The 18,803-nt window shown below is 38.2% G+C and overlaps 2 protein-coding genes across 4 annotated transcripts; both read left to right on the top strand.

Annotated features, from left to right (window-relative positions):
- The first annotated feature begins 4,441 nt into the window (after positions 1-4,441).
- LOC130533150 (type II inositol 1,4,5-trisphosphate 5-phosphatase-like) lies at positions 4,442-7,201 on the top strand. The gene is made up of 6 exons (XM_057046336.1): positions 4,442-5,074; positions 5,652-5,730; positions 5,919-6,016; positions 6,131-6,160; positions 6,254-6,364; positions 7,064-7,201. Exons 1-5 carry the CDS (start codon positions 5,017-5,019, stop codon positions 6,328-6,330), a joined length of 342 nt encoding a protein of 113 aa, XP_056902316.1. The 5' UTR covers positions 4,442-5,016; the 3' UTR covers positions 6,331-6,364; positions 7,064-7,201.
- inpp5b (inositol polyphosphate-5-phosphatase B) lies at positions 6,744-18,802 on the top strand. Of its 3 annotated transcripts, XM_057046332.1 has the most exons (19): positions 6,744-6,937; positions 7,061-7,204; positions 11,227-11,317; positions 11,966-12,136; positions 12,553-12,654; positions 12,878-12,992; positions 13,919-14,035; positions 14,857-15,044; positions 15,130-15,241; positions 15,341-15,450; positions 15,742-15,877; positions 16,030-16,140; positions 16,250-16,415; positions 16,547-16,782; positions 17,241-17,348; positions 17,457-17,541; positions 17,709-17,836; positions 17,931-18,042; positions 18,250-18,802. In XM_057046332.1, the coding sequence occupies exons 1-19, from the start codon at positions 6,904-6,906 to the stop codon at positions 18,375-18,377; spliced, it is 2,394 nt and encodes a 797-aa protein (XP_056902312.1). In that variant the 5' UTR covers positions 6,744-6,903; the 3' UTR covers positions 18,378-18,802. The 3 variants fall into 3 exon arrangements, with proteins under 3 accessions (XP_056902312.1, XP_056902313.1, XP_056902314.1); XM_057046333.1 differs by lacking the exons at positions 6,744-6,937; positions 7,061-7,204 and adding an exon at positions 9,041-9,209; XM_057046334.1 differs by lacking the exons at positions 6,744-6,937; positions 7,061-7,204 and adding an exon at positions 9,069-9,209 and having other exon boundaries at positions 11,230-11,317.
- The last annotated feature ends 1 nt before the right edge of the window (position 18,803 follows it).

The raw sequence follows: 18,803 nt of genomic DNA, 5'->3' as shown, positions 1-18,803 counted from the left end.
GTGTTATGTAATGGACTTTTTCCACAAATAAAATCAAAGTAACAACATAAATGAGTGGTTAATTATGTAGATTTTCCATCCATCCATTCTCTAACAGTTTTTTCCTAAGCGGCCCACAATAGTGCTTTGAGGCTATCCCGGCTGTTTTTGGGCAAGAGGTGGCGTACACCCTAAACAAGCCCCAGCTTATTCTATGGGGAGCACACAAAGATGGACAACCATTTGTAACAGGATGGTTGTCATATCTATTGCAGATATGGCAACCTAACTGGCTCCTCCTCTACTCTGGGGAGAGCACGCCATGAATGAAGAAAGAAGAACTAGATGATAACTTCAGCCGTAGACATACAGTATTTTCCAGAAGCCACTCACGGTACTGCAGATAAAAATCCTATGCTGTCGAAAAAGGATTTTTTTCCCATAAACTTACATTGAAAAAGATGTCTAAAATTGTTCATAGGACGCCTCAAGCTACAAACGTGATCAATTACAACTCTGGATACTATATTTTCAAGTCATTGCCTTTTTATCTTTGAAAAACTTTTCCAAAGCTCAGCAGGATCAATTTGATTTCACGTGACATCAGTGCTCTATACGATTACATGCAGTACGCATTCAAGGATCGCGTCAAGAGCGAGCATCCTTTTCCATGTAGGGATGCCTCGCACCCATCTCTATCTCTATGTATGTTAGATACATACATACATACATGCATACCAAATATATCAGCCATGGAATGATTGGATTGTCATGACTCTTGGCAAAGTTTGAATTCATAATTAAAGAGTTCCGAAGACGTATTTTATATTCTATGTTTATGTAACACAATGTAGGCGGCACTTTTAAAGGTGGTACACAAATAAAGTTTATGTAGCCCAGTGAAATCAGAATAACACAGGACACAAAACTATATTCAGGGATCTTTATTTCAGAGTTAAAATAATTTAGCACTGTTGCCTCACAGCAAGAAGGGCCCGGGTTCGATCCCCGGTTGCGATTGAGGCTGGGGACTTTCTGTGTGGAGTGTGCATGTTCTTCCTGTGCCTGCGTGGGTTCTCTCCGGGTACTCCGGCTTCCTCTCACAGTCCAAAGACATGCATGATTGGGGATTAGGCTAATTGGAAACTCAAAAATTGCCCGTGAGTGTGAGAGAGAATGGTTGTTTGTCTATATGTGTTAGCCCTGCGATTGACTGGCGTCCAGTCCAGGGTGTACCCTGCCTCCGCCCATTGTGTTGGGATAGGCTCCAGTCCCCCCGCGACCCTCAGTGGAGGAACAAGCGGTAGAAAGTGAGTGAATAATTTGGAAGTTAAATTGGAGTAGGGATTAAATTTAACAAAAGTTTTCCATGTAAACAAAATTAAAAACTTAAAAGGACAAAGTTTCACTCTGCAATGTGCTGCTCTACTTCGACTCGCAGCAGATTTTAAGGCAAATCCTGGTTGCTTCCATTATAGCACTATCTGGCACTACTAATACCAAAATGACAGCTCCCCAAGCTCTCTGAACAACTTAAACACTGGAATGTGGCTCTGAAATACCTATTATTAAAAAAAACAAAAGTGCATAAACAACTGTAGTGCTTCCTATTGACACACACAAAAAAGGAATAAAACAAAACCACATACAGTCAATTTCTTACAGATAAGAAAACATGACATCTTCATATCAAATAATTTTGGGCAAAATAAATCATATTACACTCACTAAAGACTCAGCGTTATGTCAAACACTTGTAGCAGCAGGACATCATTCATCACATACAATACTACACAATGAAGACAAACAAATTTCAGAAACCATGAATACACATATGTATGAGCTTCTCTCAACGGCAAAACACGTCTTTATAAAATAAACTCACAATGTTTCCAACATACCTTATTCATGCTATACATGGAAAACCGGATGATAAAATCTGTAAATATCAAACCGAAACAATCAATATCCGCCGCAAAAATACATTTGATATCTCTGTAAAATGAAAGTAATGTAAATCTTTCGACTATTTTGGACAGAAATAATATTTCAAGTCTAATTACCTCTCTGGAAAACAGCAGATGCAACAGGTGAGATGTTCATGGAAAAGGAACGGGTTCCACTTCCTGTTTTTTTTTAAATTACGTCACGCTCTTCCTCTCGTTATCTACGCCTCAACTTGGAAACTGCACAGGGGTCCATCGCTATCTAGTGGCACCTAAAGGAATATTAAATTTTCCACTAGGCTACATTTATATGATATGAATAATGATTATTAATCATTGTGTATGATAATTATTATTATAAATAATGAATTAAAAACACCCCGAAGAAGCTCCTTTATTGGAGAGTGGCACTCGAGGGATTGCTGGGTGAGGCGGCAGGTTATGGACTATGATTCCGGTCAGAAGGAAGGAAGGTGATGATGAACTTATAGTTGCTAAGGTTATTTATGTGTGCATGACATAGACGTAGGTGAATATACTTTACTATAAGCATATATAGCTGCAACTAAAGTAAGGTACAGTCAGAAACAGTACGCTTGGTCATCAAAGGCCTTGGATTTGACCAGGCATTATATATTATACCAGGCATTGTGTTGTCACCACAGGCATTACAGTAAATGTCGTCCAGTTCAGGTATGTGGACGACACCTGGGTCAAAATTCAAGCACAAAATTGGAAGCGTTCTCCTATCACCTCAACAAAACAGACCAGCATGTAAAATTCACCCGGGAAGATACAAAAGGAAACAGTCTGGCCTTTCTGGACTGCGCAGTCCAGATCACTGAGGACAGAAATCTCACCATCAAAGTCTACAGAAAATCTACACATACCGATGTGTAGATTTTCTGGAATGGGGGGCCGAGCATTTAGCTACCAGGCCCCCCTGCTATGGAACCAGCTCCCTGTCCAGGTACGGGAGGCTGACTCCATCGCTACTATAGGCTTAAAACCTACCTCTTTGAAAAAGCTTATTGTTACTAATTCTGTAACAATAAGGCCAAGGCTGCCGGGGTCCGGAAACATGATCACCTGACAGGCCTCTGTCACCCCACTGGGTCATGGTTTCCTCTCCATTCCTCTCCTTTCCTCCTCCTTATCAAGCAGACTAGTTATGCTGATTCTTGTGTAGTTTTTCTGCTCCCCCCTCCCCCCATCCCCCTTCTGTATTCATTTACAGGTATCGCCGCCTTCGGAGCTGCATGATGACCTCCCGCTGACCCGCTGTTTAAATAGTGTATTTTTTATGTGTTTCTGTGCTCTGTGCCCGTCCTCTCCTCTCCTCTCTCCTCTCCTCTCCTCTCCTCTCCTCTCCTCTCCTCTCCTCTCCTCTCCTCTCCTCTCCTCTCCTCTCCTCTCCTCTCCCTCTCCCTCTCCTCTCTCTCTACCCAGCCGGCCATCAGCAGGAGGGTCCCCTTACATGAGCCTGGTCCTGCTCAAGGTTTCTTCCTGTTAAAGGGGAGTTTATCCTTGCCACTGTTGCTTGTCTGGGGTTAGGCCCTGGGATTCTGGAAAGGGCCTTGAAACAATTTTGATTGTAAAAGACGCTATATAAATAAAGATTGATTTGATTTGATTTGATTTGATTTGAGTTATTTACAAAAAATGCCAAAGACCTGTTGAATGTCTTTGTGTCGCCATTTCCAAGCCCTCCTCATGGGACTGCCTTTCACATGATTCCAATTGGATCTGAAATAATACGATTTTCTTAAATAATGAGAGAAAATCAGTGTGCTTTCACAGTTAGGTTCATTTCAGTTTACTTAGTATATTGAGGTAAACATTGGTTTGTCGATAATCATTTAAAAAAAACTTTATTCTCCACCTATGAAATAAAATATGAGAACAAATTCCTTACTTCACCATAAAATTAGAAAATTAGGCTTATCTACGAACAGGCATGGCAGTTTGCTGATGTGTCAAACACTTGAATATGGTATTGAAATATACAGACATCCCATATTTTCAAGACTTTAATATAATTACAGTAGATATGCTATATTTTATGGAATTGCAAATGATTTGTTAACCCTTGGGATGAAACAACTTCATTTCTTTCTACTGTGGATGCTTTTGTTGTAGCACACTCTATTTGTGTGCTTCACTTGATTTCTTCGTTTCTATTTTGAGCTACCTTATCTGCCTTTCAGCACAGTTCTTCAACATAAAGTCTCTATAAATCCGATGCTTTCAAAATGTGCCATATTTCCCATCCCCTTTGCCATTTATTTATTTGATGCCTTAAACTTTTGGAATATGTTCTAAACTTTTTGATGTGTCGACTCTGTATTAAGGTTACTCCAAAAATAGTACATTTCTGGAGTTCAAAGAAGTGATTTGCGCAGATGTCACAGAACCGATATTCGGCCAAGAAGCAGTTTACTAAATTTATAGATTAAGACGAGATTTTATTCCCAATTTTTGGACGGTGTTGACTCCCATGGTTGTGTCGTGTCAATCTTGAAGTGTAATTGAGTCATAAATCATTAAGTGATGATTAGGAATTTTCCGAAAATATGAATCTGAATTCAAGTACATTAAAACATCACACTCTTTGAAGGACCTTTATTTTGAAATGCTACATCAGAACTTTCTGACGTTTCTTGAAGGGTCTCCTGAGTCGCAGTACTACCAGCCTGAAGTGGAATCAAAGAGTGTTGATTAGGAATTTCACCAAAATGTTTTAATTATCCCCAAAATTGTCTCTTTAAAACTTCCGTATCTTATTCTGGTATCCCGTGAATCGTTTCAGAATTAAAAGAAATGCGAGAGAAAAGCTCGAACTTAAAAACATTCATTGTAAGCGTTTTTATGCGTTCGCCGCAGTATTGATGACGTCAGGGCATTACATTAGCGCGGCATTGACGTGGCAGACTTAAGGCGGATTATCAGAAGTACTGAAATCGGAGGGGAATAATGTTGCATAACTGTGAACTCCATCTTTTCTTCGATTTTACAATTGACGTTTCCTCGGGGCACAGATAGACGAACTTCACCAAAGCTATCTCGGGTAGAGTGAAGAACCGACTTGACAATGGATCAGTCCGCTGCGATTTCTAAAACTTTGGAAAATGAAGAAAACTGCACTATTGTATCCTTCATTCTTGTTTTTTTGTTTGTTTTCAGATTAGTTACTTCACAAGTTGAAGTAAAGTAAGCAAATGGGCACAAGAATGTACGGCTAACGTTAAAATAGTTAACGTGCACATACAGCACAACTGACTTAAATCAAGACATGACTTAGATATTCAGGGTATGGCGTCCTGTTGAGCTGACAAATTGTAATGATCGTTTCTATCCACGTGACGGCAGTATTATCTCGAGGATCTCCCCTTACAGGCGCTCATTAAATTAACTTACGTAGCAAAGACTCTCAGGTGACCACCCGGATCGTTAGCATGCTAATGGACCACAAGGGCTATATTTTCAAGCTCTGTCCCCAACGAGTTCAAAACTTAAAAAGCCTTCTGGATAGAAGGCGAAACGTCTTCAAAAGAGAAGAAAAACAGTCCAGTTGACAAAGAAAACTACCTTGGATAACTATGACCTTGAGAATCTACACATCTTGCATCATAAATTAATGTCATTGTTCAATAAAAGCATTAGGCAGAGGAACACATGGGAACCCTCCCTACCAAATGTAAAATTTTGTCCTTAACTGTTAACATGCTGTCCAATGTGATGTTTTCTTTGAAGACGTTATAGAGAGCAGGTTGCTAGGATTGGTGGAATCTGCCAAAGAACATGTGTGAGTTTCAAATTAAAGTACTAATTGACTACAAACTGGTTTGTGTGCAAAATTTGAGAGTAGAGTTGTGCATTGAGAGTCTATGTCTTTTTGAGAGACTATGTCATTTTGCTAAATGTTATATTAATTTACAACAAATGCAAGCCACAGTTTGAATTCTAAAATTAAACAACTACGTCTAAATGCAGGATCTTCATTTATAAACACAGAAGAATGGCCATTACTGCAGAGGACGTGTCACTGGAGGACATAATACCTATCTCATTTGACTTTGCAATTGCAGAAGGTGAGCTGCTTTCATGTGGTTTGCAACAGTAAAGAGAGTATTGTTTGTTGGAATTAATTGACTTTATTAAATGAAAGCATTTTAGCACATTCTGCTATTCTTTGCTTTATTCAGTGTCCTCACCAGAGGAGCTTGCAGTCGTGGGTAAGCTGCCATTTTTATTTTTGCCCCATTCAGATAAAAGACTGAAATAATTAAAACCAAAACAATATAAGGTTGACATACTTGTGATTAAAGGTAGTGATATCGCAGTCAGAATGAGTTACCAGCAAGAGGAATTAAACTTCAAGCTTCCCTTTGGGTCCCACTCATGACTCTTCCTCAGTGAGCTGAACAGGGCATGGAGTGGTAAGTCATACAACAATATCAAAAGCTAAATTCAACAATCTAGCAGAAGACTCAGTATAGATCAGGCTAACGTGTCAGTTTAACAGCTTAACTGTTAAGCTATGCATCCCCGACCTGGAGAGGGTAGTTGTGAGACTGTAGTCTCACAATTGGAGGGGCTTATTCTCATCCTTGTATATGCTAAACACATCAAGAACAGATCAGGACTAACATTAATCTAAAAATTATTTCTATTATTTATGTAAATATTCAAATATATATCAAATATATATATTCAAATATTCAAAATCAATTTTAGAACTGCAAAGTAGTAGACGGGACGGGATGGGGGGGCAGGGACAGGGGTGGAGTTTGGATTTCTTTTCTAGGACTTCACTCACAGGGATCTGCAGAGATGATATGAAAGCCATTTAAACCAGACAGCATAGCTTCTGAAGGCTAATTGTTTCACGGTTGTGTGAGGGATGGGCTACTTCAATACCATCAGAGCACACTTCTGCAAGTTGTATTAGGGATTTAAGTCAGTAGGGATACTGGTCATGGATCTATCAAAGAACCAGACTCCCACTGCAGGTAAGCAGAGAAATTATGAAGTTTCTTACTATCAAGTGTGACTTCAGCATCTTTGAACAAATGTTTTGGCCTGCACTCAAAAATAATGTGACCACTCATTTCTATGTTCTCCCTTTATTCCAGAAGTTTGTAAGTCTCCTGCTGTGGTGCCAAATTTTGAATGGATCAACAAATACCAGAAAAACAGCAAAAGCCTGGGAGTTGGCAAACAGGTTCCAGCACCCCTGGGGACACCACTAAATAAACTTAGTCAGCAAAGGAAAACAGGTTTGTGATCTTTTTTTTCCTGCTCATAGCAATGACCTTAATTGCCAGTTAAGCTAAAGTTGTAATTACAAAAAAAAAATCAGTAAAGCTTCACCTTCATTCAATATTCATTCAGAAGAGGCTTGTGCACCTTGTGGTCTCACATTTTTGCGCTGTTAAAACTGTGTGGTTGTAAGCAGCACTTCCTTTCAATGCACTTCAAAGACAATTTCTTTATTTCTATTGTCATGAATGAACATGGTAGCCCTGTTTGACTGCATGTATCATAGCTGCTGTTTTGTAGTAATCCATGAAAAATGCTAAAGCATATACAATAATGCAATAGACCTGGCAGATCGGAAATACTAAATTAATTTAAATGTAAAAGCACATACACAGGTCTTCTTTCTTTAAATCTGCCTTGTCAGCAACTTGGCAAGTAATATAAGGATCTGAGTGACAACAACCCTTAAAATGATCTTTCATTTTTGCTCGACTTATTTTGTGTCATATTTGTTATTTCATTTATTATTACCACTGCAAGTGTAATGGAAACATGTTTAGAGCATCTTTACTTACAGAATAGAAATTACAAATTTACATTTACACATTACTTTGGCTACACTTGGATTTCAACTTGCAGTAATTTGGAGCTGTTCTTATAATATTATATAAATTTGAGATGAGCTCACTGAGTGCACATATTGTACTACACCTGCCAAGCAACATCACAATAGGTTTAAAGTGATTTTGGACTGTGAAATCTTAACTCATTCTGTTAAGATCACACCTGTCATATTATACATGGAACAATGAATTTTACATTACTGACCTTTACACGAAAGGACCTTAGCAATTACCATAATGACACTTTTTACATTAAACCTATGTGCAGCAAAAAACATATTTCCATTCCACCACATAAAAAGAGACTTTAAAGTTATCTGAAGTACCAAGTACTAAATAAATATGTATGCATAACCTTATATGTACATGTTTAAGGGTCAAAAGTGCAGTAAAAGAGAATTTTCAATATACAAGTGCAAAACTACAAAGTAGCGTCATTTGGTGGATAGCAAATTATCAAACATCAGACCTGTTGGGAGAAGAAGGAACTGGGAAAACATCCAAGCAAAACAGAGCAAAACAAATAACCTAGCCAAACAAACAGAGACAAATAACAACAAAAACAACAAATAACAAAAGTGCATTTTTGCCTTAATAAAATTCAACTGGACTTCCTTTATTTTTTGTTGTGGTTTTTTTTTTGGGGGGGGGGATAAGGACAGTCCAGTCGAATTGTCTTAAGCCAAGATTTCTTAATAACTGAGAACATTAATCAAAAACACGTTATTATAAAAAATAATGGAATAATAGTGTAAAGGTTTTTTTTTACAAAAATGAGTAACAGAGAAATTTGCACAAAGAAAAAGTAAGTAGCTGTAAAGACATGCACAACAGACCAAAGAAACAACACTTATACACTTTTACACAAACCAAGATGCAGGTATGACAATTCTGGTTTTGAGTGTTCCGTTTTAGACGCAGTCAGTAAAGACTTCATATCTGACCGTTAGTTTTTCACACTAACTTCTACATGTTGGCGCCAGAAATTCAAGCAAATGCACATCGTTAAACAAAATGGATTAATAAATGGATTCGTTAGACCTAGACTGTAAGAACGAGTTCTTGCGTTATTTACAGAGACGACGAATGATTAAAGAAAACGCTAATAGGTGCTCACTGCAGGAATAAGATTTTTAATTTTTTTTTAAAGATATTATTGCTGCGTTCAGAGTTCCTGTTAGCTTTTTCTTAAAATATCAAATAATTGGTCGTTATCTATGCAGTAGGTGAGCTGGGTCCGTACCTCCATGGCTGCTTCCTGCCTGCTGCCAGGCCTCAACTCCTCCTACAGTGCTGTGACCATTAGCATGGGCAGGTCTCAAGCTCCCAGGACTTCGCTCTTAAGCACAGGATGTCAGATTTTCTTGCATGGAAATGTCTCGGGCAATGAGAGACTCGGGTATGATAACTATTCATGCATTTACTTATTTTCCAGGTGGAGAAACAAAGAGCCACTTCAGCGTTTTCCATTAAGCCAATCATAATATGCTACCAGTGTAGCTAATGCTAGCGTGTATTTTATCTTTCTATAAAACTAACTTAAGCTATGTTGGTTATAGTCTAAACGGACTATAAAGTACTGCGAGATCATGTTAGTTTTATCTTGTCAATATGTCACGAAGCTACTGTAGACCGTAATCAGTTGAGCGGCTCGAAAAGTGTCGGCTTTCGCTAGATTTGGCTTTATCATTCTCCTTGGGGATCGCAATGAGACAGAAAATACCATAACTACGATGATTGTAAAGAATTTCGGTAGTGATCAGAAAACAGTGTGCAGCCCCTGTGCTGGTTTACTGGCTTTATATTCTGCTCGTGTTGTTGGCCTATTTAGTCTGACAGCTGAAGTTGGTGAGAGCTCATCTTTGGATACTATAGGTGCCAAAAAATGTTCTGTTGTGAAGGAACAAATAATGCAAACGATGGAGGAATGGGCCGACATTTACGTCTACACACATCTCAATGGAACTCTGGGCATTATTAACCTTCGTGCAGTATGTGCAAGTTTGCATTACGTTTTGTCTTTTATAACGTTTTGAATTTTACAACCACATAAAGACTGATATATGTTGCTTGTTTAGTAACATGGCTGCAGTAAGATCATCCATCCATCCATCCTCTACCGCTTATCCGGGGTCGGGTCGCGGGGGCAGATCAATCTTTTGAAATTGTCGTACCTTTTTTTTTTAATTATATGAAGCAGTATTTTACCACCTTGACATTTTTAGACTTGTTTAGAATCAGTGATGCTTGGAATTGGTAAATGGAATTCGAGGTCTTGTTTGAATCTTGTATTAATTGAATAATTCCAAATTTTTACATCTTCCTTAGTCAAATAAGGTGCTCAACTGTACTATCCAGTGTATTCTGCTATGCTCAAACTGGATTTTTTTGTTTTTTTTCTTCTCATGTTAAAATGTAGCAACACATAGTTACATTAAAAGATTACATATTTTCTTCAGACGACTGTCAGAATTGACAGACTGGAGAGGACTCGGACAGTTAGTGACAAATAGTGGAATTTTGTCTGTCTGTCTGTCGCATGCATAAAATGTCAATTTAAAAACACAGTGTAATACAGTGTCACTTTTACTAAAATTTGTATGTCAATCTACATTGTCCATTTATTATCATAGAACATGAACACATGGTGTTTTGATAGTACCTCAAAAAACATTAACTAAAGTTTATAATGGCATTAGTGTGCAAATATGTGTAGCTATCTTCTGAAGCTAATATCTGGGTAATAATTTGCTCTTGAAATTTCTGGTAATTTTAAAATAACCTCTATATTATAAACAAATTTGACTTATTTTTATTTTGTGCCGTCGGCAATGTGCCTAACTCCCATTGGAAGAAGTTGATCTTCCCCTTTCAGAGAGCAGCTGTGTTCCCCACCGAGCTGCAGGAGACAGGGGCCATGCTGTTTCAGAGGCATTAAAACAGGCCACTTTACATGCAGTATCAACCACAACCATCCACAAAGCAATCCAAAGTTGACACATCAGCCCTGGCTTATATTTTAAAACTGTTCTTCAAATATGGGTTAATTTAAGATTAGCCTGCCTTCCTGTATAGTGTGTCAATACTTGGAATAGCCTTTTATTATTGTATACCTCTGGCATTGATACTGTTACTGTTTCTGTTAAAAATGTAATTTATAAAATTGTAGTTCTGTTCTGGGTTAAGAATTGAGTTCTATTTATTAAGGGTTTGGTTCTTATTACAGTGAATTGTCAGGCAGTGTCAATACCTGCAGAAGTTTTCAAGCTAATGTTTGTGTAGCGAGACGGTAACCAAAAGTTTTATTATGCAAAATGTACACATCTGTCATTCAAAGTAGGTAGATGAAGCAGGTACAGCAGGTTTTTTATATGATTGATGATCCTTATACTTTTTTTCCCCATTTTCCCCCACAGCAGAGAAATCCTTGGGCAAAAAGGAAAATTTGGAAAGGGAAAGGGGTTCTAATAGTGGGCCACAGAGGTTTAAACTCTCCAGTCCTGAGAGGTAAGACCTGGCATGCTGCTTTTTACTGGTGTCTAGTAAAATCTGCACATATAGACTTTTTTTATACCCTTTTCCCCCCCAATGTTGTTGGTGTACAAGTGATGGTTTTTGGTTTTTCCATTTTTGACTGCTTTTTTTGAGTTAGGATTAGATTAACACATCAGACCTAAAAAAATTACACTTAAAAAAAACTGCAATAACCACAAACAATTTTAACCACTTTTTTAAACTTGGAATGTAAATCAAAAATTTGAATTACAAATGAGCATGTCATATTTATGAATAACTTTTATAAAGGCAATACCTTGGGCATTGTTATTGGGGATGATAGCTTCCTTTTTTGACTCTGAATTCCTTTGTTCCCAGTTGTGTGAATAGCTTCACATTACACAGCAGTCACCTTATTATAAGGCTGTTCACTTTTTCTGTCCTAACAATGCACCCAACATGATCATAATATTCAGGAAAAAATATAGAATAATTATTTTTACAATTATTCATTGCAAGTCTGTTTTTACTTGGTTTATGAACACTGTTATGAACACAAACTGGCATATAGTTTGCAGTCTGCCCTTTTGACACATGTTGAAAGGACACTTTTATGAGGTTCTTCATTCCTGAAATGACTACTTGTGTCCATCAATTCAGTCAGGGAATAACAAGTCGAGAGGACCGGGATGAGCTGGTCCGCTCTTCCAGCCACACCCCCTCTAACAAAGCCCAGATACTGGCCATGCCACAGTTTGGACTGCGAGACAACCTGATCCGGTGTGAGCTGCTGAAGAATGAAGAACAATACACTTACTTAGAGGACTTCAGGTATTTTACAACCACACTTTCTGGCAGCTTAAAATCTTATTTCAAATATTTACTTTTGTTTGATGTTTGAAGTTACCTGCAAGAAAAAAACGGTCATAATTTAGTTTTCCATCGCTGCCCTAAATATTTTTGCTTCAGTAGTATCAGCTGGTAAGATAACATGCAATTGGTAGGGTAAGAAAAAGTCATGCATCTTTAATTGACCATCATTAGTCTTCTCACTTTACTGAATAACTGTGACCCTGATGACTGAGAATCTTTGCAAAATGCACTTTAGTGTTTTAGAAAGTGTCAATATCTGATTATTTCTGGGGATACCTAGGGGAAGAATGGTGAAACAGCTGGGTCCTTTTGTTTTAAATTATATTAGTTTACTACTATTCTGAAAGTTCATAATTCACCATATTTTATTTCAGCTTCTTTCTTGGTACCTATAATGTCAATGGGCAGACACCAAAGGAAAGCCTTCGTCCTTGGCTGAGCTGCACACTCAACCCTCCTGATGTGTACTGTGTGGGGTAGGTGACCATTTCTCTGCAACAGAATAGCTTTGTCATCCATACAACTCAACATATCCCATGCAAACCTCTGACATATGCTGCATGACACAATTATCCTGAAGTAAAACAACACTGTCTTTAAAATGCTGTTGCAATGGTTTTGAGGGATTTGGGGGGGGGGGTTCACAGGAAAAGCTCAATAGAAGAACCAGACTTGGATAAACACCTAATTTTTCTTTAGTTTTCAGGAACTTGATCTCAGCAAAGAGGCTTTCTTCTTCAATGACACCCCAAAAGAGCCAGAGTGGACGAAGGCTGTATCTGAAGCCTTGCATCCAGATGCCACGTATGCCTTAGTAAGGAAGAAGTTCATCTTGTTTTTCTATTCCACATGAAGTCAAATACCTATAAGATGTTCAACATCAAGGCAAGTGTTTCTAGTGTGGATGAGTTTTTAGCTGGAATGGTAATAATCGATATTAAAGTTGAAATAACACTCTCTCACCACATTTATTTGAATGTTCTCCTAAATAGTTCTAAGAAAAAGTCCATATGTGATGAGCATAGTCACTACACCTTTTACTGTTTTCATCTACTTATAATTTCTCAGAATGCTGACACCTGCTTATTTGCTTCCTTCCCTTTTGGCTGAACTGTTTTATTGAGGTGTACCAATGCTAAATGCAGTTTTTATGATTTCCAGTCAAACTCTTCTACAAGTCTTGTGTGAGACTTATTAGAGGCCTGAAGGGCCCTTGTTTTAATACTCTCCACACTAGCACATTTGTCAGTAGTTTCCACTTTGACAAGGAGAGCATATATGCCTCATAAAGAGGCGGAAAGATGAAACTAGGCTACAATGCAGTCCTACTCCATGCTGGTTTTCTATAACATTTTACACCTGGAAACACTGATCTCATCAGAAGGTTTATCATTTCTTATCTCACCAAATATTTCATTTTATTTTGGCAAAATGCTGTTTTATATCAACATGCCTGTCCTTGGACTTACACAAAGCGGGCTGAACCAACTCTGATTAAATTGTAATTACTTATGAAGAACTGGCCTTTCCTCTTCTGACAAACTTTCTTCAATTTCAGAATCAGCCTTTTAGGCTTTGTAGAACAAATGTATGCAGCCTTATATACAGCAGATGGCAGTAAAGGTCCATTAAAAGAACAGATATTCCACTAAAACTCCCCAGATAAGATACAAGCTATTGTTCAGCAACGAAACAGAAATGGTCCTAGTGAAATGACATTGTACTTGTGTTCTGCTGTAGGTGAAGTTGGTGCGTTTGGTGGGCATCATGCTGATCTTATATGTGAAAAAGGAACATGCCGAATTCATCTCTGATGTGGAGGCTGAAAGTGTGGGCACTGGCATCATGGGACGGATGGTAAGCACTCATTCATGCCACTGTCTTGCTGTTATTGGATTGATTTTCATCCCTTCACACTTTAAGGCTCCAGGCAAAGGTTCCAGAAAAGTTTATATTGATGTTTTCATATACATTTTTGGACTGTCATCACATGCCCTTCTTGGATAACTGTCTGGATACTGAACTAAACATTGCTTTTGACATTCTTGTCGGTTGTAGAGTGCAAAGATTCTGAAACTTCTTATTTGACCTTTCAAATTTAACAACATATAAACAAACTGTGAGAGGTCGTAGTCCTGCAAACACACATTTCCTCGGAAGGAAATGTGCAGCCCACTTCCCAGGTTTACTGCACTGTTTTCCCATGCAGACTGACTTATATAGCTATTTCTGCAGGTGACATTAGCTCAAATGGCTGCTGATTAGTAAAGGTTTGTTCCCTCTTTTCTACAATAGCTGGAGTTTTCACTTATTCACTGAGATTTTAATTCATTTGCCATGTTTGTAGTTCAATTCCTTGGTTGAGCAGTAGTTTAGTTAAGCTATTACATGATAGTGAGGCACTGTGGTCAGTTGTAACAGATCTGTTGTTGCACATAGCAAGGCTTGGCAGTGTGACAACACCAGTTGGCCAATCAACCAATAATTCTAGGTTAAAACAGGACATAGTCTCCCACATTGTGTATACAATATATGTTCCTTTGTGTTTTTATTAAAGTTTGTCGAGAGTGCTTTTTCTGAACAATGTTATATGTAATACGATTATACGATATGCAACAGTGGTGTTCTCTTTACAGTTTGTCCAGGACTGGTCTTAAGAATTTTCTCTCGATTTTCAGGGAAATAAAGGTGCTGTTGCAATCCGTTTTCGCTTCCACAACTCTAATATCTGCGTGGTCAACTCTCACTTAGCTGCACATATTGAAGAATATGAGAGGCGCAATCAAGACTTTAAAGATATTTGCGCTCGTATGGAGTTCCACCAGTTGGACAATTCCAGGCCACCATTTACGATCATAAAGCATGAGTATGAAAATAAATATTCTTATTTTTCAAGCGTAGATTATTGTGATATGTTTGAAATATTTTTATTTCTATTTTCTGTGTCCTAGTGTGGTTTTTTGGATCGGAGACCTCAATTACAGGATCAGCAACCTTGATGTTAAAGATGTGAAAGAGCTCATTAGCAAGAAAGAGTTTGAAGCACTGCACAATTATGATCAGGTAACAACACAGATGGTTTCCTCATTCTCTTCATTGAAAGTCCTGCTCTTCATTTTTGGGAATACAGCCAGATGCTTACCACTTGCATGTGATCCTCAGCTCAAGAGGCAGATTGATGAAGAGGCTGTTTTTGTTGGATTTGTGGAGGGAGAGATCAATTTCCAGCCCACATATAAATATGATACAGGCTCAGACACATGGGACACAAGGTAACTCGCTAATACAGGGACAAGTGCTTATGATCTTGTTTTGGTTCTTTTTCCTTTTCGCAGACTAATAAGAAAGGAGAAAAATAATTTCAATCTATTTTCAATCTATACATGTCAGAGAAATTACATTTTTAGTTTAGCGTTTGTTAATCCTGCCGTAAATTCAAATTGCAGTGTTGTATGTTCATTTGTATTAGCTGTTACATCCAAATGAGACAATTTCAAGAACCTCACAATTCTTGCATGTATGATACAAAGGTGAGTTTTGACTTCTGACCTCTATTAAACTAGTGAGAAATGCCGTGTTCCTGCATGGTGTGACCGTATCTTGTGGAAAGGAAAGAACATCACTCAGCAGCATTATCAGAGTCACATGGCTCTGAAGATCAGTGACCACAAACCAGTCAGTTCCCTGCTCGTCACTGGGGTAAAGAATTTTATTTTCTTCGGCATTGGTTAAAAAGCAGAGAAAAGTTCATTAAGTTTAACAGTCAGCTAACCTAATGTCAGTGGATACATATGCCTACGGTTTAGTATGGGACATTGCGTAATGTGTGCTGTGCTCACTTGTTCCTACAGATAAAGAGAATAAACAGTGAGACGTATAAGAAGACATTTGAAGAGATTGTCCGCAATATAGACAAACTGGAGAATGAATGTATTCCATCTGTAACATTGTCTAAACAAGAGGTGACTTTTTTTCCTCCTATCATGTATTATTAGAATGTCGACAATATGAATGAAAAAGTCAAATATTTTAATCATGGCTCAAAAAACTTTCCCACGTTTTTTCCTCCAGTTCCACTTTAAGGATGTGAAATACATGCAGCATCAGGCAGAGACACTGACCCTCTACAATGATGGGCAGGTTCCTTGTCAGTTTGAGTTCATCCAAAAGCCAAACGAGTCCACATACTGCAAGTCTTGGCTCACAGCCAACCCCCACAAAGGTTTCATTGCTCAGGGTTTGTATCACATTAAAGTCACTTTAATTTTTCCATCACCGTTTTGTTGCTGAGCAGAATATTTGACATTTATTTATCCACTAATTATGAAATTTCACCCCCTGTTTGGCTGTTTGTGTCGGTGTATCTAGGTGGTTCTGTGGACATTGAGCTTGAGGTCTTTGTAAACCACATGACGGCACCTAATCTCAACTCTGGCAAGGAGCAGATTGAAGACATCTTGGTGCTTCACCTTGAACGTGGCAAAGATTACTTCATTTCGGTTTCAGGAAACTACCTACCAAGCTGCTATGGCACCTCCCTTCGTTTATTGTGTCTTATGAGGGAACCGATTCATGACATGCCGCCAGGGACAATTGGCAAACTTGTGAGTGTGACTGTCACTATTTAATCAAGGGGCACTGCCTTAAGAGGGAAATAGCTGAAGTGTAAGGGGAACTTGGTGACATTAATAATTGAGTTATTTGCTTACACTGTTCCTCACCAAAGGGGAGTCAAAAAGCTGTAAATCATGAGGGGCTACCATGCCAACTGTGCTGTTTTGTGTGGGGTGGTAACAACCATCAAGAATGTCCTTGAAATATGTTTGGTACTGAGGGATGTGTGTGGGATAGTGGCATCAATCATGTAGTAGTTTTCTTACGCATGTACTCTGTTGTAGAGTGAATGTGGGGGAAAAAAATGCTCAAATGTGGCAGAAGCATTTGCTCTGGTGGGATAAAGTGATCTGATTCTGTTAGGTAGAGTTCCGCAGCCTTGATGCCATGTGTGTCAGTGTCAGAGCGATGTGTTTCAATTCTTTCTTTTGTTTGCTTTCAATGCTAGGCAGAAACATTGATCAATGGGAATGATATGAATGCTGAAAATCCTCTAGCCATTCCAAAAGAACTTTGGATGATGGTGGATCATTTGTTTCGCCATGCAATCAAACAGGTCAGCACATATGCAGATTGTTTGGGGGGGGGGGGGGGGGGGGTTTGCTTTCCTATGATTTCTGAGCTGAAAACAGAATAGACTTTATCCATTTTCTTAATCTGGCAGGAGGACATATTTCAACAACCAGGACTTCGTAGTGATTTTGCAGAAATAAGGGATTGTCTTGACACTGGCATGCCCGACTCTCTCCGTATCCTTAAGAAATGTTGCCATGACATGCCATTTCCCCCTGTTTAATAACTGTTTGCCTGGAATGAAAAGTACTAGTAATAGCTTTGTTCATATGTGTATATTTTTTGCATATGTGCATATCCTTCTGCTTGAAGATTATGTCGTTGACAAAAAGTTGACCTGCAGCGGGCAGTAACCACTCGGTTGCAGAAGCCTTGCTTCTCTTCCTGGATGCCCTGCCAGAGCCTGTGGTTCCCTACTCTTTTTACCAACAGTGCCTAGACTGCTGCTCAAATGCAAGTCATTGTGAGAAAGTAGGGGGACTTTGACTATTTATTCATCACCAGTTATTGACTTCAAGGTTTGTTACACTATTGAAAATGTTATTGTATTTCTTTTTCTCCACAGGTTATTTCCATGCTACCTCAGTGCCATCAAAATGTGTTCAACTATTTAACTGCTTTCCTCCGGGAACTATTGAAGCATACTGCTAACAATCGACTGGATGTCAACATACTGTGTAAGGCTAAAGGCACTTCACTCTTTTATTTATGAATCTCCTGTTACTTTTTGCAGTTCTCATTGTGCTGGTTTAATTAAGAGAACCTAATTTAGGTGTTTGTTCCAAAGTCAAATGTTTTGGTTTTTTTTTTGCCTTTTCTATTGAATAAAAAATGTACAAAGGTTATGGTCTATGGAATATAAATATCCTATTTTCTTTCTACAGCCACAATTTTTGCCTCGTTGATATTGAAGCCACCAACAAAACAGGACTTTGCAGAAAAGAGGAAGACCCAAGAGTTCTTTTATTACTTTCTGAATCCAGAGTCCAGTACTGCGAAAACCAGTGTTTAAAGAACATTCTTGATCTGTAGTATTTTTACATTGTGATTTGTAAAGATATAGACTATTATTGTTGTAAATAACAGTTTAGTAACAGTTACAAATGTAATTTGGTGATTGTACATTAGTGAGTTACTCTACAGTTATATTTAATGTAGAATTTTTAATGTCACTTTCATTTAAAAACAGTAATTTGTAAGTTGTTTTTTTCTTGTCTTAATAGTCCTGGTGATTTTTATCATAATTCTTTATTTAAGAAATAAGCACTGAATTACATGTGTCTGCATCTATTATACACAGAACAGAGATTTCAGTATCCCTCCCAATAGTCATGCTAGTACTTTATCAAATTTGCTACATTGTTATAAATCGAGGTTTCCCTGTTCGTATGAACAATACGGATGAAAAGGACATTGAATAAATCAAATGCAAGATTAG

The sequence above is a fragment of the Takifugu flavidus genome, chromosome 10 (assembly GCF_003711565.1).
Source record: "Takifugu flavidus isolate HTHZ2018 chromosome 10, ASM371156v2, whole genome shotgun sequence".
NCBI classification, from domain to species: Eukaryota; Metazoa; Chordata; class Actinopteri; order Tetraodontiformes; family Tetraodontidae; genus Takifugu; species Takifugu flavidus.
Note: the sequence above shows the minus strand (reverse complement) of the source record. Positions and strands in the feature narration are given on the sequence as shown.